Source organism: Trachypithecus francoisi, unplaced genomic scaffold (assembly GCF_009764315.1).
Source record: "Trachypithecus francoisi isolate TF-2019V2 unplaced genomic scaffold, Tfra_2.0 Lachesis_group0, whole genome shotgun sequence".
Lineage (NCBI taxonomy): Eukaryota > Metazoa > Chordata > Mammalia > Primates > Cercopithecidae > Trachypithecus > Trachypithecus francoisi.
Window position 1 is genome coordinate 25,277,215 of NW_022681453.1, and position 25,783 is coordinate 25,302,997.

General features: G+C 44.7%; 1 protein-coding gene across 1 annotated transcript in view; it reads right to left on the minus strand.

Moving 5' to 3' along the window:
* IL17RD (interleukin 17 receptor D) overlaps positions 1 to 25,783 on the minus strand; it is a 76,186-nt gene that overhangs the window by 22,809 nt on the left and 27,594 nt on the right. The window contains exons 2-3 of the mRNA XM_033210195.1: positions 7,819 to 7,876; positions 2,024 to 2,149 (exon numbers count right to left, since the gene is read on the minus strand). Of these exons, the coding sequence (XP_033066086.1) occupies positions 2,024 to 2,149; positions 7,819 to 7,876 (184 nt within the window). The remainder of the gene's footprint in view (positions 1 to 2,023; positions 2,150 to 7,818; positions 7,877 to 25,783) is intronic.

The window sequence follows — 25,783 nt, forward strand, 5'->3', positions numbered from 1 at the left end:
TCTTCCTTGGCCATGTTTTCACAAACTTGTAATACCAGGTAGCAGTGTCAAAGCGGCAGTCCCGAGATCTAGGTTCTGATCATGGTAATAGCAGCCACTATTCTTTGAGAACTCTCTCTGAAAATGAAAACTCTCTCTAAAGAGTTTCTGTTAGGTTCTATCAAGGACACTTCTTGGAAGGTAGAAAAGCATGTGAGTTAAGAGCACTGGCTGAGAGCCAGACACTTCCTGGGTTCAATTCTCACCTCTGCCATTTTATTCCTGTGACCCTGGGCAAGCCAGTTAGCTACCATGTGTGTCTCTAACCATGAGGCAGTTCTCATGTCCCCTCTACAGATAGGGAAGCTGGGGCTCAGTGAGGTTCAATACCTCATGTGAAAGATCAATTCTGGAGGTTCAAACCCAGGCCCGTCTGAACAAATGGTCCCCTTCCTACGTCTCACACTTGGCTAACCCATTCTTTCCTATGTATCTTCAGTTCATTCAAGAGGACAAGCAGATTTAGCCCCAACCTGAATCTAGCCATGTAATACCGGTTTGCTTTTTTCTTTTGTTTTTTATTTATTTATTTATTTTTGAGACAGAGTTCCACTCTTGTTGTCCAGGATGGAGTGCAATGGTGCAATCTTGGCCCACCGCAACCTCTGCCTTGTGGGTTCAAGCAATTCTCCTGCCTCAGCCCCCCAAGTAGCTAGGATTACAGGCATGTGACACCACACCCAGCTGATTTTGTATTTTTAGAGGAGACGGGGTTTCACCATGTTGGTCAGGCTGGTCTCAAACTCCCGACCTCAGGTGATCCATCTGCCTCAGCCTCCCTAAGTGCTGGAATTACAGGCATGAGCCACCATACCCAACCTGTTTTGTTTTATAAAGAGACAAGGTCTCTTTCTGTAGCTCAGGCTGGAGCGCAGTGGCATGACAATCATAGCTAACTGTAGCATCAAACCCTGGGCTCAAGTGGTCCTCTTGCCTCAGCCTTCCAAGTAGCTAAGACTACACACTTGTGCCACCATGCCTGGATAATTTTTTAATCTTCCGATTAGAAATGAGGAGGGGGGTCTCACTTTGTTGCCCAGGCTAGTCTCGAACTCCTGGCCTCAAATGATCCTACCATCTCGGCCTCCCAAAGTGATGAGATTACAGGTGTGAGTCACCATGCTTGGCCTGCTTTTTTTTGTTCTTTTCCATTTTGTTTTTTTGTCTCACACAGTTTAAATAAAAATTCAAGCTGGGCATGGTGGCTTACACCTGTAATCCCAGCACTTTGGGAGGCCGGGGTGGGCAGATCATGAGGTCAGGAGTTTGAGACCAGCCTGGCCAACATGGTAAAACCCTATCTCTACTAAAAATACAAAAATTAGCTGGGTGTGGTGGCAGGCACCTATAATCCCAGCTACTTCGGTGGCTGAGGCGGGAGAATTGCTTGAAACCGGGAGGCGGAAGTTGCAGTGAACCGAGATCGCGCCATTGAACTCCAGCCTGGGTGAAAGAGCGAAACTCTGTCTCTGAAAAAAAAAGAAATTCAATTTGTTGCCAACATTTAAAAATTCATTGATTTCATTGTTTTTCATGAACACTGGGATTTTCCTGAAAAATCACAATATGTGCCAATGCTGAGCTAGCATGTCTCTGTGTCCACAGAAACTGCTAATGCTGGATGGCCATTATGCCCCTGGATGGGCCATGGGTTTTCTTGGCACTGCTGCTCTCCCACCCCTGACTAGGGCTGAGACAGAGGCCAAGACGTCAGTGCCATTTATTACTCACACAATATTACTTTCCAAGCCCATGTGAACAACAATAACAGTAGAAGAAACAAAAGACCATAGGGCACAGTCTCAAGCCATGTGTACGCCCAGCAAATATACACAATAAAGTACAAAGTGTATCTGTGCCCAATCCAACGTAAGCCTCGCTCACATCAAGACCTGCCTGGTTCCTGGAGACCATCACGTGGGACCTTTGCACTGGGCCCTATCCACCCAGGTTACCACCATACACTCGATTTTTGACCACTCACCAAGGGCCCCTGGAGACCAAAGAATGGTGACTGCCACTTGGTCATGGCAAGCATACTGGCTGATGGTAATATTCTGGGCGTCAGCAATCACATGCTTCCCCACTGGATTCAAGTAGGTGGTACAATCTAGAGAGTGGGGAGAATGAGAACAGTTACATTTAAAATTTCATTTTTATTTTCAGGTTCATCTTATCAAAATAAACAGGGCATGTCTGAAGGTGGCCAAATCCATTCTGTTAAAGATGTGTGCCTCAAAAGCCCAAATAAGACATCAGAGGTTGATTACTGCTTGGAGAACTGTAAGATGCTACAGAGGGATGATTTGTAGCACCACCACCACCACCCACTCATCCCAGGTTAAATTCCAGGGCCGTGTTGGGAGGATCTTATACAGTATGGAGTCTGTGTGTGTATCTGGCATTAACGTTTTTTAAACCTAAATCAGTAATTATTTACATCAATTCAACCAATTTTCAGCATTAAAGAGTGATATGAAACAAAACAATCGCTAAATAACTTGGGCATTGTTTGTTTTTAGAAAAAACCTAGAGGGCCAGATGATTGGGGGAAAGGAACTAACACTCAGATGTGAATTCATATGGGAGTGATTTTCAGCAAGACTGTTAACTCAGTTAGCACAGGGTACTAACTCAGTGATGAAGTGATAAGGATGTTAACCAGCATTGGTCAAAGGTAAAATTTTTGTTCTTAGACACCATGTGTCATCAAAGACACCAGCAACCCCCAGAAAATCCAAGGAGCCCCACATTGCTCAAAAAGCAGAAACCACACCCATCTCTGATTTTGGCTGAGGAGTTTACTCACTGCCACCTGTCAACGTAGCCATAGCAGCTGTACCACCTGGTCTTGCTAAATACACCTTCAAAATCTGCAAGTTTCCTAAAAAGCTGCCAAAAGCTTCCGGCCAGAATCAGGCTGTGACTTCAAAGAATGGCCATGAGCTGTTCTGGCCACTCTTGCAGGGAGAACCATTCACCAACCCCAGCAGACAACACTCGTAATTCTTATGCTGCTTCATCCCCATTTCTTTCTCAATGATCAAACTTGAACACCCTCTCTCGTATCTCCTGCAAAAGATCATCAGTTCCATCAAACATCCAAACCTGTCCATTACCCCTCTGAAGCCAGGGTGTTTCTCTTTGGGGTAAAGCATTCCAGGGGACTCTGTAAGAAGCTCTGTGAGTCTCCCTTTTTCTCCCTGTAGATGTTACTGCACATTTCCCATTTTTATGACTAAAAATGTTCATTGCAGACATTTTCAAACCACAAAAGACTGTAAGAAAAATATAAAAGGCATTCATAACCTCTTACCGCAGAGGTGCAATGAACATTCTAATGAATACCCTTCCAAGCCTTGTTTTAACATGCACATAATATTCCTCCTTTTAAATGTATTAAAGCATAGCATACATACACAAAAACGCACCCCTACACTTGTAAAACTCCATCCTTCATGCTGCCTGTATTCTGCTTTATTGCCTGACTACATTAGGCACACTCCCTTCCTCCACTCAACTCCGTCAGCTTCAAAAACAGTCATATTTACATTTCTTTTTTTCTTTTTTGAGATGGAGTTTCACTCTTGTTGCCCAGGCTAGAGTGCAATGGCGCAATCTCGGCTCATGGCAACCTCTGCCTCCTGGGTTCAAGCGATTCTCCTGCCTCAGCCTCCCGAGTAGCTGGGATTACAGGTATGCGCCACTACACCCAGCTAATTTTTGTATTTTTAGTAGAGATGGGGTTTCTCCATGTTGGTCAGGCTGGTCTCGAACTGCCGACCTCAGGTGATCCGCCCACCTCGGCCTCCCAAAGTGCTGAGATTACAGGCGTGAGCCACCACGCCTGGCCTATATTTACATTTCAATATTACTTCTTTCAAAGGATGTTAATAATACCAAATTCTACTTCTAGTGAAAATTCACTCTCAAAGCAATCAACATATGTTCTCTGGGTAAAGAAGAGATTTTAGAATAGGAAAAAATTTATAACATCTGGTTTAACACCCTCACTATACAAATGAGGAGCTATGAGAGATCAGCTCTTACCACTTCTATCACAGCACACAGCTTATTGCCACCAATATGAGTTCTGAATCAGAGGTGTTCAGCCTGCAAAAACCCTGGCTGAGACCAGCTTCCCAAAATATTAAAAAAAAAAAAAAAAAAAAGCAAGTTCCTGTCATACTTGTAAAGTTCAAATATTTTGATTTATTGTGGTCCATAATGAAAGAGAATCAAACGGCTCTGAAAAGATGCATGAACAAGAGCAAATAATAGTAGTTTTCATTGTTTTCTTTGTTCATTCCTAATGTCAAAATTAATACTGTTTGGGTTTCTGTAAATATAGTTATGCAATACAAAGTCTAAGAATTTTTTGTTTTTTTTTGAGACACAGTCTCGCTCTGTCACCCAGGCTGGAGTACAGTGGCACAATCTCAGCTCACTGCAACCTCCACCTCCTAGGTTTCAGCAATTCTCCTGTCTCAGCCTCCTAAGTAGCTGGGACTACAGGTACATGCCACCATGCCCAGCTAATTTTTGTATTTTTAGTAGAGACAGAGTTTCACTTTATTGGTTAGGTTGTTTTCGAACTCCTGACCTCAGGTGATCCACCTGCTTTGGCCTCCCAAAGTGCTGCGATTACAGGCATGAGCCACTGCGCCCAGCCAATATAAAGTCTAAGAATAAGAAAATTTAATATGACCTACTTGGGCATACCAAGAATGTAAAGGAAAAAACATGGAATTCAAGGCCAAAGGAGGCAGAGAGACTTGTAAAATTTAATTTTGACTTAACGGCAAGACATTTTCTTCCTGTATAACATTAAATGACAAAGGAATAGAAAAATATGGTTTTTAGTAATTTTGTTGAAAACCCAGTAATTGGTTCTTAGTTATTTCAAACAAGTTATTTCAGTTGACTAGTAACCAGTCAACTGAGCAGTAACAGGAACTTCCTTGTGGAAGACAGAAATATCTTTTTCAATGGAAAATATGGAATAGGTTTTTCTACACAGCCTGGATCCAGTTATTAGCAAGTCCAAAATTTTGGATTCTGATTATAAAAACTTCATGCCCAAATGACATTTTCCCAAAATGCAACGGAGCTTCATATGTCTCAGGAGTCAATACAAGCTGTGAATTAAATTTTAATTAAATGTTGAAGAACTAAAAAGAAAGTAATGACTAAGAAACAGGCATAGGTATGTGGGCCAAATATTTGGTATTATGAAGAAAACAGCAAGATACTTTAAAGTTTTACACAGAGAGATCCTCCTTCACAAATGTCATATTAAATTAGGGATACAAATGCTTATTTGCAGCTGACAGGAAAATTCTGAACGCTTGAATGTAATACAAGATCTGCTAGGACCAAAAGCACATATTAGAAATTCACTTTGTAACTCAAAGAAAGATCCCTTACACCTCTTTACTTAGCTGAATCAAGTATCATGGATGTGCAAATCTTTCATTAGCATCTACCCAGCATTTACCCAGAACATATATATACCACCAAGGTGAGCTGCCTGAGTTGCACATGTAAGTCCTCACTGGTTAGCCTAAAATAGCCATGCCAGCAACTGTGGGTGTGAATCTGACACACATATTTGTATCTTAAAATTGTTGGATTGTAACCACAACGTTTACAATCCTGCTTTAGCAGTGATTATTCTAGAGGCCTCAATGCAACCTAAGCCCTTTACTTACATTGATTCATAACCCTGTCCAAGAGATGAATCAGATGCCAGAAGTTACTCAATATAAGTCAAGTTCCTTCTTGTCATTTTTACTTAAATTATGACTCATAAAGCTAAAAGGATCACAATTCTATACAACTATCTTCTTATGAATGAAAGGAGTTGCTTAGAAAAAGCACCCCCCATGCCCTCAGAAAACAATTCAGCCAGAGGCCAGGCACGGTGGCTCACCCCTGTAATCCCAGCACTTTGGGAGGCCGAGGCGGGCAGATCACAAGGTCAAGAGATCAAGACCATCCTGGCCAACATGGTGAAACCTTGTCTCTACTGAAAATACAAAAATTAGCCGGGCGTGGTGGCACGCACCTGTAGTCCCAGCTACTCGAGAGGCTGAGGCAGAAGAATTGCTTGAATCCACGAGGCGGAGGTTGCAGTGAGCCGAGATTGCGCCACTGCACTCCGGCCTAGCAAGACCTCATCTCAAAAAGAAAAAAGAAAAGAAAACAATTCAGCTAGAGTCACCCTTTCTTGAGAGAAAGGGCAAAAAATGGTGCTTGCATTCCAACTCCAGTTGGACTGATTTCTATATTAATAGATATCAATTAATGAATATACATTGCAGTCAGATCCCAAGTTGAGTAGTTATAAGCATTACCTCATTTAAAACTCAAAATGATGCTAGAAGAAGGAAACTAAGTTTTATTTTAAAAAAGAAAACCGAAGCCTGGAGAAGTCAAATCACCAGCCACAGCTCATAAAACTGGTAGGTAGGGCAAGGCACAGTGGCTCATACTTGTAATCCCAGCACTTTGGGAGGCAGAGGTGGGCAGATCACTTGAGGCCAGGAGTTCAAGACCAGCCTGGCTAACATGGCAAAACCCAGTCTCTAGTATAAATACAAAAACTAACTGGGTGTGTGGCTGGGCGCGGTGGCTCACGCCTGTAATCCCAGCACTTTGGGAGGCCGAGGCGGGCAGATCACAAGGTCAGGAGATCGAGACCATCCTGGCTAACATGGTGAAACCCCATCTCTACTAAAAATACAAAAAATTAGCCGGGCGTGGTAGCGGGCACCTGTAGTCCCAGCTACTCGGGAGGCTGAGGCAGGAGAATGGCGTGAACCTGGGAGGCGGAGCTTGCAGTGAGCGGAAATTGTGCCACTGAACTCCAGCCTGGGTAACAGAGCAAGACTCTGTCTCAAAAAAAAAAAAAAAAAAATTAACTGGGTGTGGTGGCATGCACCTGTAATCCCAGCTGCTCAGGAGGCTGAGGCATGAGAATCGCTTGAACCTGGGAGGTCGAGGTTGCAGTGAGCAGATATGATGCCACTACACTCCAGCCTGGGTGACAGAGTGAGACTCTATCCGCTCCCCCCCCAAAAAAAAAGAAAAAAAGAAAAGATAAAAGAACTGATAGATGGGGAACTGGGGTTGGAGCCCAGGCCTGGTCAGCGATGGCCAACCAACTGTAGACTGTAGACCCCTGGCCAATCTGGGACCCAGATTCACACAGATTCACCTTGTGTGAATTTCACACAGATTCATTCTGTGTGAAATTTTAAAAATAACTGCCATTATTAAAAAATGTTTATACAAAAAGCACAAATTTCCCACTATTCTTGGAAATCAATTTGCTACATTCAGTGGGAATTCCCCATGGTCACAATATTTGGAATTAAGGAGTCAAGACTCCCTTCAGACTAGACATGAGCTATCCAGTTTGCCATACTCTCCACCATTCCGTAGCACCCTGCACTGGGGCAACTTTGTTTATGTGTTCCTTGCTGGGCCATACTGGCAGTTATGTCCTTAACAACACATACAGATAAACCCCAAGGAACACAGGGAAAGTCTCCTTACACAACTTTTCTGAACACTATGGAAGACACTTGACCTGGTCAAGCTCCCAAATACTTGAGTGGCTTAATTGAGACTGAGCTGCTTTAGCTGTTGACAAACCTGAACAGGTTCAGAAAATTCCTCAACCCCAAGACTGCAGCGTCCTTGATTAAGCATGGCTATGTAATCTTTAGATGACTCAAAGGGCTCCATTCTTTGGCAATAAAGGCAGTTACTTACTGTCATATTTGAAGGTGATGTTGTACAGCCCACTGTTTCTGCTGGCTGGCCCCACTCCCTGTGGGAAAACAAGAGAACACGATGCAGAGTAAAGCCAATTTGCTCTTCCAACACAAATCCCCATGGAGTCCAAATGCAGGCAGCACTGCTGAGACCCAGGTCATGCCAGTCCCCGGACATCGTCCACCACTCTTTCTGCCCACTTTATGGCCCCCCACAGCTGTCAAACTCCGGCCAGCCCAGGAGATTCCTAACTGCCAGGCCATAGAGATCATGAGCACCCACTTCTGTAAAACAACAGGGGCAGGCTGTTCTATGTTTAGGGGTTAAATAATAATTCATTAACAGTAAAATTGGGAGAGAGACCAAGAGCTGCCAGCTGGAGCCCTTCCAGTTAGATCCACTTTGAGCGTTGATTGGTCATAAACTTCGCCTACTCCAGACGCCCTCATCCGCAAGCTCTATTAAGCCACAACAGATAGGCAATTCCTCAAGTCTAAGGAAACTGGTTTCTCATTTCAAGACTGGGAATGAATGTGGGAATAAGTTGTTACTTTTAATGAGAAAATTCTTCACTGCATCCATACCTATGCTTGGAATACATAGTGTGGGTCATAAAAAAAAAAAAAAGAAAAGAAAAAAAGACTTTAAAAGGCCTAACTCTACTCTTGGTGATGTGGCCATTAGCCATCTGCACTCTTAATACCAGGGCTAACAACTGTGCCAGACTTCCCACTTTAATTACAGCATCCACAGAGTGAGCCCCAGAATCCTCCTGTTGACCCCACCTTTTCCACCACTTACCCATCATGAGAAAGAGCAGCTACAGATCTACCAACTCCAATTTACCTGTTTCTGTAATACTCTGCAAATGTGCCATTCAGCATTAATCACAGAATTCTCCAAAATATGTTAATTCTGAAATCCTAAATGATGGGAAAATATTCCAGTCACACAGCTAAAGTTTCCACTTAACAAGAAGGATGTTGGAGGGAACCATATGCTGGCAGCCTGGCATTTAATGGGCAATTGTTACACCCAAACAAAATGTGGAGAACACTTCTGATGGAGCCCAAGGTTTTTGGCCACAACCACATGACATCCATATGCCACAGGCATGTTCACGCTGCTTATCCTGAAGCCAGGCACACCCACTGAAAGTGTATCCCTGAATTCAGATATACATGGGCCTTGGGAAAGCACAACTGGGCAGAGAGGGGCACATGGACACACCCACCCAACCCCTACTCTAAGGTGAGGAATAAGTAACAGAAAACCTAAATCCACATGGCACACCGGCTCACAATCTACTGAAGCTCCCCTTCTTCATAGTTCACTTTCCTTCTCCAGCTTTCCTCCTTCTGCCTCTCTCCCCACATATACAAGATTCCAGAATTCCTTACCTGAACTAAAACACTTTGGAAAGTGTTGTGAACTTACTAAAATCCTAAGAGTGTCTATAACTGCTTAGGGACAAGACCACAGTTTGTACAACTAAAGGCTGCTCAATCTGCAGATGGCAGACTCCAGAGTAATACAACCAGGTAGGAGATCAGGAATGAGACAATCCAATCCCCCAAAACCAAAGCCCAAGATCCCCAAATCACACTCTTCTGTGCTCTTATAAGCCCCCAAGACATAAACTCAATCCCCATCTATTAGGAGCCAGACGTTATGCTAGCTACGCTGGCAAACAAAACAGCCACTGTCCCCGCCCTCGTGAAATGAATTAACATGGGGTTCGTTATTTCAAAGAAGAGTAACTGGGTAGGTAGATTATATCCTAGGCATGCAGATAAATTTCACATCACACCGTGGCCCTCCAAGAATGCCGTTTAGATGGCAAAACAAGGTATATATAGCAAGGGTGAAAGAGCCTGGCGTTAGATAAGTACAGTGTATGAAATACCACAAGACAGCCCTTGAGTAAGGATGAATGAAGGATGGGTAAGACAACAGGTTCCAGAAGCTTAACAGGGGGAAGGATAACTGGGCTAGAATGAAGAGGAAAGCAGAGTAGCATCATGGGAGGAAAAGAAAACTGTAATCTAGAAGCCAAGATTAGTACCTCAATCCTCCCATCCTCCACTGGATGCCTGATGGCAAACCACTCTACTCTAGGGGTTCCCAACCCCCGGGCCCTGGACTGGTCCTGGTCCATGGCATGTTAGGAACTGGGCAGTGCAGCAGGAGGTGGGCGATGGGCGAGCATTACCACCTGAGCTCTGACTCCTGTCAGATCAGCAGTGGCACTGGATTCTCATAGGAGCACAAACCCTACTGTGAATTGTGCATGCGAGGGTTCTAGGCTCCTTATGAGAATCTAATGCCTGATGATCTGAGATGGAACAGTTTGATCCCGAAACCATCCCCTACTGACCCCCCAGTGCATGGAAAAATTGTCTTCCACAAAACTAGTCCCTAGTGCTATAAAAAGGTGGGGACCGCTGCTCTACACCACTGGGTCTGGGTCTCCTCAACTGTCTTTTTTTTTTTTTTTAAGAATTTACATGGCTTTCCTCTAGGAGGTGGTTTTGAGGAAGATCAAATGAAGCCAGGTACAGGAGGGTCTTCTAAAAGGAAACACATTCCATCTAACACCATGCTCCCTGGTGCATAGGGATCCTAGCGACCAATCACCTTACTTGTCAGACGTAGCTTTTTTTGTTGTTCCAGTTCCCTTATATGTCTTTTGTTTGTTTCCTCTATATTCCTATTGCAACACATTATTCACAAGTATTTACTGGGCAATGGCCAATGCATTGTGGAAAGGAGCCCAAGACAATGAGGTGTGCTATGCCATGCATTCAAGAACCCAAATCCCTCCAAATAAAGTCTCTGTGATGTGTGTGGAGCTGTTCAGAGGGGGGCCCAGTGAGGCTGGCCTGGAAGGAAGGTGAAGCTTACCTGTGGCATCCATTCACTCTCTGCTGAGCATTCCACCTTGGCCTAAGACTCACAAGGCTGGGCACTCAGCTATGAACCAGACCCAGGTCTTGACCTCAAGGGGCTCTGGCCACATGCATAACTGCCCTCGCTCCCCTGCTTTGAGCCCTTCACTGGCTCCCTGCCCCTCTAGATCATTCCTGGCTTGACACCTGCCTACCTTCCCAGTCACTCCCTCTTACACCTTATAAACCCTTTGGGCACTGCAGTTCTGCTTGGAAAATGTCCTCAGGCATGCCTGCATTCTCAGAATCCCCTTCTCTTCTCTTTCTATCACCCAGATTCCCTCCCCTGATGGGCTGCTTGCCACATCACACTGTGTTCCTGACACATCGGTCTGCCTGCTACTCACTTGAGGGGAACATGGTAATTCACTCCCACAATTGGAGTAGCATGGCACTTTTAGGGATGTAGATGCAAAATGGTAGTTCCAATTCCACAGAAAATCAGAGATCATAAGACCCCGTGGCCATCCAAGCCTGGTCATGGAGCTCAGAAGCAGGAGAAAACATCCCAGGTATCAGTTCTTACATGCATTTTAAAGACCTTTTGGCAGGGTGCAGTGGCTCACACCTGTAATCCCAGCACTTTGGGAGGCCAAGGCAGGTGGATCACCTGAAGTCAGGAGCTCGAGACCAGCCTGGCCAACATGGTGAAACCCCGTCTCTACTAAAAATACAAAAAAAATTAACTAGGTGTGGCGGCAGGTGCCTGTAATCCCAGCTACTTGAGAGGCTGAGGCAGGAGAATTGTTTGAATCCGGGAGGCGGAGGTTGCAGTGAGCCAAGATCGCGCCATTGCACTCCATCCTGGGTGACAAGAACAAAACTCCATCTTAAAAAAACAAACAAAACAACAACAACAAAAAACCTTTCACTCCTGGAATTCCTCAAGTGCACAGCTTCTCAGCACATGCATCACAGATGCTCTATCAGGCTGTCCTTAGCTCAACACCCAAATAATGCTTCAGCTACTCTAGAGCCCTCAGAAACCACCTTAGCAATGGTATCCCAGGCTAGCCCATGGTGCACTCCTATTTTCTTTACACCTCATGATAGATAGAATGATAGCCCCTTAAACACGTCCACATTCTAGTCCCCAGAACCTGTGACTATGCTATTTTACAGAGCAAAAGAGACTATGGACATGTAAAGTTCAAGTATCCTGAGATGGGGAGAGTATTCTGGGTTCTCCAAGTGGGCCCAATAACCACAGGGTCTTTATAAGAGGGAGACAGAAGGCTCAGAATCAGAGAAAGACATGTGACAATGGAATGAGGAGAGAGAGAAAGAGAGATCAATTTGAAGTACTGGTTCTGAGGTCAGAGGAAGGAGGAGCTAAGGAGCAACAGAATACAGGCCACCTCTGGAGACTGAAAAAGGCAAGGAATGGATCCTCCCCTACAGCCTCCAGAAGGAGCCAGCGCAGCCAACATTTTTATTTTGGCCACATTAAGATCCATTTTGGAATTCTGACCTCCAGAACTATAAGACAATAAGGTATGTCATTTTAAGCCACTAAGGTTTTGGTAATTTAATATAGCAGCAACTGAAAGCTAATATACACTCATATAATTTCAACTGCAATATGGATAAAATAGATCTCTATGTCACACACACATGGCACGTGCTGTCATTCCTCCACCCTGCCCCCCAGCACCTGGAGCTGATCCCTGTCCTTGTGTTCTCCCCAACCCAAGCTTCAGGCAGGCATACAACATGGACCCATCAGAGCTGCTGCTTGAGATTCTGCTGTCCTAGATACGGGCTTCTGTGGGCTGACATGGGGCTAACCCCCAGAAGCAGAGAAGTGGTTAAGACAATGGGTTTTGGAGTTACGCAGATGTGTGTTTAAACCACCACCTTTCCAGCTGTGTTACTCTGGGTAAATTTCTGAACCTCCCTGAGCTATAAAGTGTTTGAATAGGCTGGGTGCAGTGGCTTACACTTGCAATCCCAGCACTTTGGGAGGCCAAGGCGGGCGCATCACCTGAGGTCAGGAGTTCCAGACTAGCCTGGCCAACATGATAAAACCCCGTCTCTACTAAAAATACAAAAATTAGCCAGGCGTGGTGGTGGGCGTCTGTAATCCCAGCTACTCGGGAGGCTGAGGCAGGAGAATTGCTTGAATCCGAGAGGTGGAGGTTGCAGTGAGCCAAGATTGCACGCACCATTTCACTCCAGCCTGGGCAAAAAGAGTGAGGCTCCATCTCAAAAGAAAAGAAAAAGTGTTTGAACAAAACTTTGTGGAAAGCACTGCGTGAGATGACATATATCAAGTGCTCAGCATAGTATCTGACACACAATAAACTCAGAAATGTTTTATATCATCCTTCTCAAGAAGGTCACTGCCTTAATAAGCAGGTGAGAGTTGTACTGCAGGATAAGTTACAAAGAGATACATGAGGAAGACTGGAGAAAGGTCACAGGTGGTGTATTTCCTAGGTATGATCTGTCTTCTGCATCTAGAACCTTGTAGGATTGTGGAAGATAAGACAGACAGGTCAGGGCAAGGTATTGGTAGGCACTGATCATCAGACTAAAATGCATTCAACAGATGGTCACGGAGGCCCAGTAAGTCCAGTTCTGTTAAGGCCATAGGTTGGGATTGGAAGAGGAGAGGCTGAAGACAGAGCCCAGGAGGACAGCCCTCAAAACCCCTGCCTATAGTCCTGGACCTGACACATAGTCCTTGATAAGTATAAGTTTTCTGCCTGAATAAATGAATGCATTATTAAGCCAAGTAATATACCCTAAGAACCTAGCTTGCTGTTACACTGATTTATGGGCTCAGAATGAGGGCCCACACTAAGAGAAAATAGATAAGGCAACTTACAAGGCTGTTGACCAGCTTTGCAAACTGTTCTTCAGGAAACAATCCCAAGCTTATAGCTACTATACTGTTTTTGATATTTAATGAGCTGATGATTAAAAATACTTGTTTGTTGCCTGTTACTTAAAAACTATAAATGCCAATGCAGTGGCCTCGGGGTGCCACATTCTTAGTTAATTAAGCACCCCCATTTGCTGCACTAACGGGTAGCTTTTAATTTGTTCCAAAGGGAGCTAAGCAGCAAGCCCTGGCTGCCTGGAGCACTGCTATGAAATTCCTTTTGTTAGGCCAGGTGCAGTGGCTCACGCCTGCAATCCCAGCACTTTGGGAGGCCAAGGCAGGAGGATCACCTAAGGTTGGGAGTTCGAGACCAGCGTGACCAACATGGAGAAACTCCGTCTCTACTAAAAATATAAAAAATTAGCCAGGCGTGGTGGCACATGCCTGTAATCCCAGCTACTCATGAGGCTGAGGCAGGAGAATCACTTGAACCTGTGAGGCAGAGGTTGCAGTGAGCCGAGATCACGCCATTGCATTCCAGCCTGGGCGACAGAGGGAGAATCTGTCTCAAAAAAAAAAAAAAAAGAAAAGAAAAGAAAGAAAGAAATTCCTTTGGTTGATGCTCTATGGTCAGTAGGGACGGAAGCAGCAAATGGGAACATAATGGAGAAAACATCTTTAACTCAGGAAGGGAGGGGAGGATAACCTTTAAGGGCTCTAAAAGAATAAAATTCAAAAGCTAAAATCCCACACCACGCTCCAGCCATATGGCAAAGAAGCAAAGGCCTGGACACAGAGAGGCCAGCAGCGGAGCAGGATCCACAGGCAGCAGCCAGGGGCAGCCATGAAGGTGATCAGACAGCCAACTTCCTGACGGGCCTTCGGGCATTCTAAGCCATTTGAAGACACTAACTTCCCAAAGCAACATTTCCAATTCACCTCCAGCACAGCTTAACTGCCATTTTGGAAAAATGCATTTCAAGAAGAACTGTGCTAAATATAGCGCCCCTCTTCCAGTGGAAGGCAGGCCAAACTTTCAAATCAAGTAAGGAACGTTCAGAAAGCCAGTAATGTTTTAGTGAACAGAGTCAGAGTGAAAATTTAAATAAGAGCATTCGCACAAAGAACTGAGACTTTTTTTTTTTTTTTGAGACGGAGTCTTGCTTTGTTGCCTAGGCTGGAGTGCAGTGGTGCGATCTCGGCTCACTGCAACCTCCACCTCCCAGGTTCAAGTGATCCCATCCCCTCAGCCTCCCGAGTAGCTGGGATTACAGGTGCCCACCACCATGCCCGGCTAATTTTTGTATCTGTAGTAGAGATGGATTTTGCCATGTTGGCCAGGCTGGTCTCAAACTCCTGACCTAAGGTGATCCACTTGCCTTGGCCTCCCAAAATGCTGATATTACAGGCATGAGCCACTGTGCCCGACCAGAAGATGGTTTTTTAAAGGTACACCTAGTAACTACTTAAAATTAAGGCCAACTCATATATATATATATATATTTTTTTTTTTTTTTTTTTTTGAGATAGTCTTGCTTTGTCACCCAGGCTGGAATGCAATAGTGTGATCTTGGCTCACTGCAGTCTCCACCTCCTGGGTTCAAGAGATTCTTTTGCCTCAGCTTCCCAAGTAGCTGGGATTACAGGTGCCCACCACCATGTCTGGCTAATTTTTGTATTTTTAGTAGAGACAGGTGTTTCCCCATATTGGTAAGCCTGGTCTTGAACTCCTGATCTCAAGAGATCCGCCCACCTTGACCTCCCAAAGTGCTGGGATTACAGGCGTGAGCCACCAGGCCCGGCCATACTTTCTGTTTTTCTATAACATATTCTCTATCTTGGGCTTCCAGTGTGTAACATAGCAGACAGTGCTGTGAGGCTTAAAATGTACAATGGGACTAACATCTTTGTCTCTGACCAATGGATATGAGAAAGGTGAGACGAAGCAGAATATGGGGCCATTTGACTCCATGCCAGTTCAGATGGTTTCATAAACAAAGACAGACCCCACTTACTTCAGATCAAACCTTTAACAACAACAAAAAGTCGGCAAAGGCAGAGAAGCCCCAGGTGATGTAAGCTGAAGAGAATGCTGGTGAACCCTAAACACAGGGAAAATAAATCAAAAGCCGGCCTGGATCTATTCAAGATATTCCCTCCACATTCCCAGGAGCTGTTCTCTCTCTCTCCCTCTCAAATTGAGATGCAACCAACTTCAGAAATGAAGGATGCCAGCAGTCTGATTTGGAGGTGAGGTCTTAGATGCGTAGCAAGGAACACACAAGCTCTGGGGGAGTGCTGCTGGGTTCCCACCAGCAATTACCACATTGGCCCAAAAAGACCCGGAGATCTTAAGCTAATTAAAGAGATTTCCTTGGGGGGGTAGGAAATCACTACTCCAGAGCATGGCCTGTGCACCAGACCAAAGCCGTAATCATGATTCATCTCTGACATGTTGCTAATCAGCACACACATGTTCCTAATTTCACGCTCTCCAAAGGAAAGCTGAAGGGACAATTGTTTCTGAGCTCTAACATGAGGCCGACCCATGCCAAGTGACCATGTGTCCTGCTTATCAAACTGAGAGCTCTAGTTTTCATCCAAATTTCTTTTCACTGTCCCACCCCTCCACTCACTCTGCCCCCGGAAATCCATTCACTAAAGATGAAGATGTGTTAGGACACTGGCGTGAGTTGTTTCTCTGACAGCAACTTCTCTAAATGACAGTGGCCCGAATGGAACTGCATATATTTTTAAATGTCCTTCCCCGCGCCTGACTTTATGATTTTCTTATTGCTTTGCCACTGGAACCAGCCATGCAGCTAAAGCCCAGAGATATCAACACAGACGCATACACACGCAACGCACACAAGCAAACTTTCTCCCTGGGTTTAAAAACAAGGCAAAACAAAGTTGTGCAGTCTCCTTAGTTTTCACAAAGCAAAAACTCAAGTACTTTTTCCAATTAGTCTGTTAAGGATCTGGGCCGTGTGTTCTCCCATGGCTGATACTCACAAATAGACAGGATTGTTCCATTTTTCCAATTCCGAAAATGTTAGAGACAAGCTATAAAACATGCCTCTGGACGGAGAGCCAGACCTTTCCCTCTGCTTCGCGCACCACTCCCATCCACTCAAATGAGAACCGCATGTTAGAGAACTGGCATCTTTAAGGTAATAGTCAACCCATCTGTAGTTTAAAAAGCATACACAGACTCAGATTAACTGTGTCTGTGTATGCTTTTTCCATAAATACTGGGTACAAAGAGGAATCAAACAACCAACCACCCAAATACCCACCCAGCAAATCGGCTACTGACTCACTCTCACTTAGCTGTGAAAGAACAGTTACAAAGGCTTCACTCCAGAAGCCCAAAAAGTCTCTTCCTATGAGGGCAAAATAGTGATTAGACAATAGAGGAAAACTTAAAGCTATAAACATGATTGTTATGCCTAAGCTGAGAGGAAATGTTCAGATCAAAACACAACTACTAATGAAAAGCCTTAGGACCACACAGAGAGGTGCACCGAATTGTGCCGACTTCAAATACCACTGTTTCCGAGGCCCGGGGACTGAGTCTCCAAATACTATGTCACATCTGGAATTCTGCTTTTACAGCACAAATGCCTGTAGAAATGGGGGATTGTGACGTTGCCATGGGGACCCAGGCTCCTCCACCCCAACAGGTCCCCGGCAAGCCCCACACACATGCTTCCTTCAAGGTGGATTTCGCGTATTTGGAAATTATGGAAGGCCGTCCTTTTAGGTTTCAGTGTTAATGGAAACATTACAGGACATGCTAGAAAGCAAGGCAACCCCTTCTGTCAGCCGATTAAGTCTGTCCGCATGGTGGTCTCAGACAGAAAAACCTCCTTAAAATAACAGTGGGACGCAGTAAGTCAGCATTAGGCCCTTTTTCAAAATTCGTGGCTTTCCCCAACTTTCTCTAGGAAGGAGACAGGCTTCAAGCATCCTTTTAAACTCTCCTGTTCTCTAGCTGCAAAAATCCAAGTGAGTCAACCTATGCTCAAAACTGCCAGCCATTGGTAGCCCACCTCAGGCTCCAGGTAGCCTTGCCCTTGCTGAACTGAACCTCTCATGCCACCCTGCAGGGCTACTGGCCAATGCAGGGTGTATTTGCTTTTAATTTCTGATGACCCTGTTTTTGTTAAGAGGAAAAGGTTACTAGAACCTTTGGAGAATCCTGTGAAAAATAATCCTTTCCCAATTTTCCCCAGAGACTTTTCATACACGATTTTGGGAGGCTCCCAGAGCTCATGAAGGCCACCCAAGGGCCTCTGAGGGGTTCACAGGCCCCCAGGTCCAAAGCCACATTTAGACGCAAAAAATCCCGAGACCCCACCTAGAAATCATCTTGGCTTTGCCAGTTCCCTGGGATGCAGACCCTCCAACTGACCTCTCCAGGTGTGGATTCAGATAGCAACATATGAAATATCCACACATATACCATAACCACCCTTAGGTGACCCCAGCTGGTTCTGTCCCCCAGGAGTGAATATTCTCCCATTCATTCTGACTAGAATATTCCAAGCTAAAGCCAGAATGACTCTTCTAATAAGTATCTGCCTCTCTCTGCAAGGTCTGGCCTTTCCCAGAAGCTTTCCAGGGGAGAGGGAAGAAATCAGCCCAGAGGTGAAGCCACAGTCACCAAGCTTTGACGGGCAGATGGGAGGAGAGGGTAAGGCCTCCTGTTTCATGGCCCTGCCCGGCCCAGGGGTGACACTCACGGTGTGACCTCCTGATCAAACCATTTCCATCTAGTCTCTTAGACAGCAAGTCCTGAAACATCCCCCTGAGATGCAGCCAGGGTTTCTGAGTGCCTTTGAGTGTGTGTGTTGTCGGTATGTGTGCCCAGCCACACAGCCAACAACAACAAAAAAGCACCAGGAAGTCAGCAGTGCTGGCTCCAGGTGTTAACACTTAGCGCATCCTGCCCAGCCCCCTCCAGCTTGAGGCCGGCCGCCTGGGAGCCGGACACAGCAATTAGACCCTTCCCGGGCCAGGCGCCTTTGTCCCCTTGCTAACATCATTAGTGTCTGACTTCCTGTGCACAACGGGGCCTCCCGGGGGGCAATCGCCGGCTGACCGGGGCAAGGCATTAGACTTCCTTTGTCAAAGACCCTCAAATGTTAACAAGCATGTGAACAAGCTTCTCCTCCTCCACCCCCTCCCACCTCAGCTGCTCCTCCAGCCCACCACTCTCAACTGGCTTGGTTCTCCCCAAGCTGTGGGAATCCGAGTTACTTGGGAGAAATATCAAGTCTCAATGCTGGGCAAGCAGCACTGCCTTTCTGCAGAAAGAGCCTCCAAACCTGATTTCCTAGAACCTTTCAGTATAAACATGCAACTCACACTCGCTGAGTGCCCACTGGTTACAATGGCTGTGTAACCACTGTCTTGCCTTAAGTAGGGTGAAACAAAGAAAGGTGAAAGTCCCAGGCTGTGCCACACCCAGCCCAGTGCCCATCAACCACAGGCGCACTCTGTTCCTGTGTTCATGGACTGAAGTGCAAAGTTGGCCTCAAGATGCAAGGACTTTGAAGGTTTGAATGGTATCCTGAGGCCTTCAGAAAAACACTGGTGAGATCTGAAAATGGGGTGAGTGTGAGTTGCTATATAGCTGCAATCCTACCATCATCCCTCTTGGCAATACTATCACCACCAAGGCCAAAATCACTTTGCTCTCATTTACCCCTCATTACCAAGAGTCGTAGCTTTTTATCTGGGGGAGAACTGTGGTGCATGTGTGCACACACATTGGCACACGGTATTTTCGGGAGGCTTCTGGACCCCTGAAGCCCCCAGACCTCTCACCTGCCTTACAGTCCAGCTCCACTCAATAGCTTGATACCTTAAAGCCATGTCTGTTGAATAATAGAGAGTGGTTTTACTTTGGTGATTAAAAACAAAATTCAGGCCAGCCACAGTGGCTCAAACGTGTAATCCCAGCATTTTGGCAGAGGCCAGCGGATTGCTCGAGCCCAGGAGTTTAAGACCAGCCTGGGCAAAATGGTGAAACCCATTTCTACAAAAAGTACAAAAATATTAGCCAGGCGTGGTGGTACACACCTGTAGTCCCACACACCTGTAGTCCCAGCTACTCGGGAGGCTGAGGCAGGGGGATCGCTTGAGCCAAGGAGGTTGAGACTGTAGTGATCCGAAATCACACCACCATACTCCAGACTGGGTGACAGAGCAAGACACTGTCTCAAAAACAAAACGAGGGCCGGGCGCAGTGGCTCACATTTGTAATCCCAGCACTTTGGGAGGCCGAAGCCGGGATCACAAGGTGAGGAGTTCAAGACCAGCCTGGCCAACATGGCTAAAAATACAAAAAATAATTTAGCCAGGCGTGGTGGCATCCACCTGTAATCCCAGCTACTCGGGAGGCTGAGGCAGGAGAACTGTTGGAACCTAGGAGGCGGAGGTTGCAGTGAGCCGAGATCGCACCACTGCACTCCAGCCTGGGTGACAGAGTAAGACTCCATCTCAAAAACAAAACAAAAACAAACAAACAAAAGGTTCTAATGGGGGAGGGAAGCGGTTGATGTAAAATCTCCATTTAAAATAGAATTCTTGGATTAATGCCATCCAACTGTAATCCTTTATAGGCAGTATTTGTTACAACTCAGTAACTGAACACTTTGTCCAAGATGTTGGGACTCATGAACTTTACAAAGTAGAAACATGAAAGGCAACCACTTATGCTGTTGAGCACATAAACCCATCCAGAGAGCGGTATCTATCACTTTTCAGATCACAGGTGACAACAGTCATGTGTGCAGCCAAGTCAGTTGCACTGAATCAAGATAAAAAGTGAACTAGGATATGGCTAATTCTTATTCCTTTTTTTTTTTTCATCACTGAGTGTGGAGGAAAATACTCATAATACCCACTGGATGAAGAAAACAGCTGATTTTCCCACTCCTACTCAACTGCCTTTGCAGAGTATGGTATTTGTGGTCAACACAAAAAACTGAGTTAGGTTTTGGATATATTTTACAATATCTGCGCATGAGCCACTATGAAGGATAATCCAAAATTCCAGCTTTCCAAAATGAATAATCTATGTCTCTGACTCCTACTTCAGCCACAGCAAAACTCGTTCAGCTTCAAAATTAAGATGTTGGTATAAAGCAAAGGACACCATCGCTTACATGATGCCAAGTCCCCCACAAGTTTATTTTGATGAATGTTACAAGTTTCAAAGGGTAAAAAATTTCACTGTCAGTTCTGACTTTTACCTTTTGCCAAACTAATTTTAAAATAGCAGGCAATCGGAAGGATATATTCAAACACTAATGATCCCTATAACTTTACATCTCCCTACTATTTGGATGGGAGCCAGCAGTCTGTTCTTAAACTATAAGCAATAAATCTAGAAGACTCTCTTTCCTAATTTCCCAAAGACACCACATGGAATTTCCATTAAAGCACACACACACATGCAAACACACATACACACAATGACATACCAATTAAATCATTGTGTGACATTTAGGCCAGGAAATAATTATGTTTGCCAAGGAGTATTCAGCTTTGTTTTAATTTCCTTGAACCGCTAAAATGTCATTCTGAGAAGGCAAAGAATGATGTAAAAATGAAGTATTGATGTCTTGGTCAATTTTAGATTTTGATAAATGTTTTTTTGTGGGTGAAGAAGGCAGTGGGGTGTTCCCAGGAATTAAGGTCTCCCTGCACTCCCTCTCCAAGGATTTCTGGCAAGGAGTGGGATAGAGAGGTCAGTTATAAAGCAAATCCATTGTGAGGCAGACACAGCAAATGGAACAGCAGGTAGGAGCATATTTCCACTCCTGATGAAGTGGGCCTGGTGGTGAGTTCCCATTCCTCTCCTATAGGGCTGAGGCAAGCAAACAGCACACACAACCTTGTCCCTTCACCTGTCAACAGGAAGAAATCAATGTGTCTTGCCCCTTCATTAAGGCTTCCCATGGAGAAATGTTGACCAAATCAAAGTAATAGGGTGAATTAAATTAGAAACCTATAATATTTTGTCATGAAGTTAGCATGAAACAGAAGCTAACCAGAAAAGATTAAAAGCAGTGATTAATTTTTTTTAAAAAAAAGCAAGGTCCAAAGGTTCTGGTTAAGAATCGGGGAGCTCATTGCTTTCGCTGCTGCGGCCACAGCCATGAGTATGCTCAGATTTCAGAAGAGGCTCGCCTCTAGTGTCTTCTGCTGTGGCAAGAAGAAGGTCTGGTTGGACCCCAGTAAGACCAATGAAATTGCCAGTGCCAACTCCCATCAGCAGATCCAGAAGCTGATCAAAGATGGGTTGATCATCTGCAAACCTGTGACTGTCCATTCCCAGGCTTGATGCCGGGAAAACACCTTGGCCCGCTGGAAGGGCATGCACGTGGGCATAGGTAAGCGAAAGGGTGCAGCCAATGCCCAAATGCCAGGGAAGGTAACTTGGATGAGGAGAATGCGGATTCTGCACCAGTTGCTGAGAAGATACTGTGAATCTAAAAAGACTGATCACCACACATATCACAGACTGTACCTGAAGGTGAAGGGGAATGTGTTCAAAAACAAGTGGATTCTCAGGGAACACATTCACAGCTGAAGGCAGACAAGGCCCACAAGAAGCTCCTATATTACTATAATTTATCCTGTATGTTTCTTTAAAATTACATAAATGTAGGGGATTTTATGATTAGATGACTGCTCGCCAGTGAATAACAGAACTGTGTAAAATTAAAAGGGAAACTGGCAAATCCAGGAAGCAGATGACAATGTCTTCCTCTCTCCAGCAAAATAATCACATTACAGCCATGTGGAAACCTAAGACCTCCAACTCTTTCCAGAGAGTCAGGGCGGCTTGATTTTACAGACCAAGCTCAGGAGATAAAAACCACTTGCTGGTAAAAAATGGTAAATTCCATTTTGTGATTAGAATCACAACACATATGTAGCCCAGGTGTTGAAGAAGAAAGAATGAGCTCTGCCTCAAAAACAGCCTGGTCAGGCACGGTGGCTCCCACCTGTAATCCCAGCATTTTGGGAGGCCAAGGCAGGAGGAATGCTTGAAACCAGGAATTCAAGACCAGCCTGGACTCCATCTCATAGACCCCGTCTCTATGACAAATACGAACAATTAGCTGGGTGTGGTAGCACACACGTCTCTATGAAAAATACGAACAATTAGCTGGGTGTGGTGGCACACGCCTGTAGTCCCAGCTACTGAGGAGGATCTCTTGAGACCAGGAGGTTGAGGATGCAGTGACTGCACCACCGCACTCCAGCCTGGGCAACAGAGCAAAGCTCTGTCTATCCCTCCCGCGCCCCCATCCTGCCCAAAAAAAAAAAAAACAAAAAAAAAACTTAGCTGATCTAAAAGCAGTATTTAACTATACCCTGACATTCTCTCCTCCTTATTTATTCATGAAAAACCTCTGCAAATGCCCCAGGATTTATCAACCAGATGTCTCAAGAGCTCGAAATATGCTTTTGCACTTGGGAAAGCCATTTTGAGTGAGAATAAGGCTAAACCAGACCCCTGCCTCTAGGTGTTTACAATTAGTTTTGGAAAACAAAGCTAAAAGACACAAAACTACAGTAGATAAGGTTACGCTGCCTAGAATGAATGGGCTAAGTTATGCCACTGAGCTCTATGTGTAATAAGATTTCAGAGAAGGGGTAGTTGAACAGAGGAAGGCTAGCCAGAGAAGCGTCTTCAGAGGAGGCATGTCAAGCTTTGGGATTGGGGAGGGGAAGGAAGATTCTTTCAAGCAAATATGCAGACCCAGAAGCTTGTGCTACCAACTGTACAACCCAGTGCCCAACACATGCTAAGCATTCTAGAAATGGTTGCTGTTTCTCAGGGATGACATAGAGCCTTTCTGGTCATCAGAATAAACACTTGCCACATCCCTGGAAGTGACCAACATGCCCTCATTGCTTCTGTGTTAGACACCTCCAAATGGCCTGAAAAGATGGGCACCATAGGGCTGAAATGGCCAAGTGGGTTCAGCTTTGCATGTGGTACATCTTGGAGACAGACAAGATCCAAATATAGTGGTCCTTAGAGATGTGAGCACAAGCCTAGATTTGGCAGACAGAAGCACAGGGAAAAGGTCTCTGATACAGGCCAAGGTGGCAATGGGGTAGGTAGGGAGATAAGGAAGAAGAAAGAGGCAATGAAACAGCAGCTTCAAAGGATGAATCCAAAGGACTCAAGAATTGAACAGATGGGATGAGTCAAACCCCACGGCCTGGAGAGCAGAAGTGACACAAAACAGAAGACTGGAGCTGGGGTCTCAAAACACATATCCATTTTAAGATGGAAATTGATTCCCTGCCCCTAATACAGATGGAAGGTATTTAAGAAGGAGGAAGGTGAGTCCTGGTCACCAGCCACTTCCAGTTTTCACTTCTCTTCCCTCCATGACAAAAAAACTTTTGGTGTTAGGTTAGTGCCACAGAGGCCTAAGTTGGGAGTCTCTAACCTTCCCCGGTTGCTCTTATACACCTTAACTTTCCTGTCTGTACTCAGAATAAACCAGTGTCATGCTTCCAGACAGCGCTCACTAAATACTAAAGAGGTAAGAAGACTCAAAGCAAAGGCCCTTTGTTAGCTTTTACCAAATCTTCATCAACTTCCCTACAGATCAAGACCACTAAAAACAATCTTTAAAAATGTGACATTGGCACAAAAGGACAAAAGGACAATACTGTATGACTACATTTATATGAGGTATTTAGAGCAGTCAAATTCATACAGACATGAATAGAGATAGCCAGGGGCTGTGGGGAGAGGAAAATGGCGAGTTATTTTTTAATGGGCATGGAATTTCCATTTAGGAAGGTGAAAAAGTTCTACAGGTGGATGGTGGTGATGGTTGCAAAACATTGTGAATTTACTTAAAAATCTTTGAACTGTACACTTAAAATGGTTAAAATGGTAAATTTTATGTTATGTATATTCCAACACAATAAAGAAAAAAGTAAAAACAACACAAACAAATAAACAAAAAAAAAATTGAAGGAAACTGAACCAGAAAAGGAATGATAACAACAAACAGTGTTAGAGCCACATATGCAGGAAGAACTAGAGACTAGAGGGTGGAAGACTGGAGTGAGGCAGACCAGATAGTCAGCAACTGCAGCAGTCCGTATGTAACATGACAGGGATGGCAATGTACTGATGAGGATCAAAGGACAGGTCTGAGAGGCATTTTTAAGGAAAAAATAGCAGGACTTGGTGACAAATGTAATACAGAGGTGATGATGAAATATTCAAAGGTGACTTTCAGGCTGTTATTTGGGGAAGTCGGAAGATAGTGATTTTAAGGTAATAACGAGAACACTGGGGCCCAGGCGTGGCGGCTCACACCTGTAATCCCAGCACTTTGGGAGGCCAAGGCAGGCGGATCACCTGAGGTTGGGAGTTTGAGACCAGCCTGAACAACATGAAGAAACCCCGTCTCTACTAAAAAAATTCAAAAAATTAGCTGGGCATGGTGGCGCATGCCTGTAATCACAGCTACTCAGGAGGCTGAGGCAGGAGAATAACTTGAACCCGGGAGGCAGAGGTTGCAGTAAGCCAAGATCGCGCCATTGCACTACAGCCTGGGCAACAGGAGCAAAACTCCATCTCAAAAAAAAAAAAGAGAGAACTTTTTTTCCCTCTGGGGAAAGAGGGTCTTTTTTTAAAAAGTAGGCTGCAGAAAAACAGTGAAAATGAGGTGCCTACTATCTTTTTACAATATCATATATTTTGGGGGGAGGGGAGAAATCAAGGATTAAAAAGCAGGAAGTCATGTATGAAGGTATGCCACAGAACCTTAAGGACAGATAGGCTAATTCATAAGAGGTATACAAAATTAACAGAAAGTGTAAAAAATAACAAAAAGCCAGGAATTAGGCTTTGTGAGACTACCCACAGTTAGGGCACATATGGAGGAAAAAGAAGATTGAAAAAGTGAGGTTGGCAAGGTAGGAAAATGAAATATACTTAAAATAAAGAATATTAAACAGGCTACAAGTAAAAGAATGTCAAGAAGGATGTTTTCAACATGAAAACCATCTTTTTAAATGCTTTTTAAACTTTTTCCTTTGTTTAAATTTTTTTATTTTGAATTTTTGTGTAATTTTGAACTGAATGTGAATTTGAATGTGAATATTATATATACACATAAGTGTA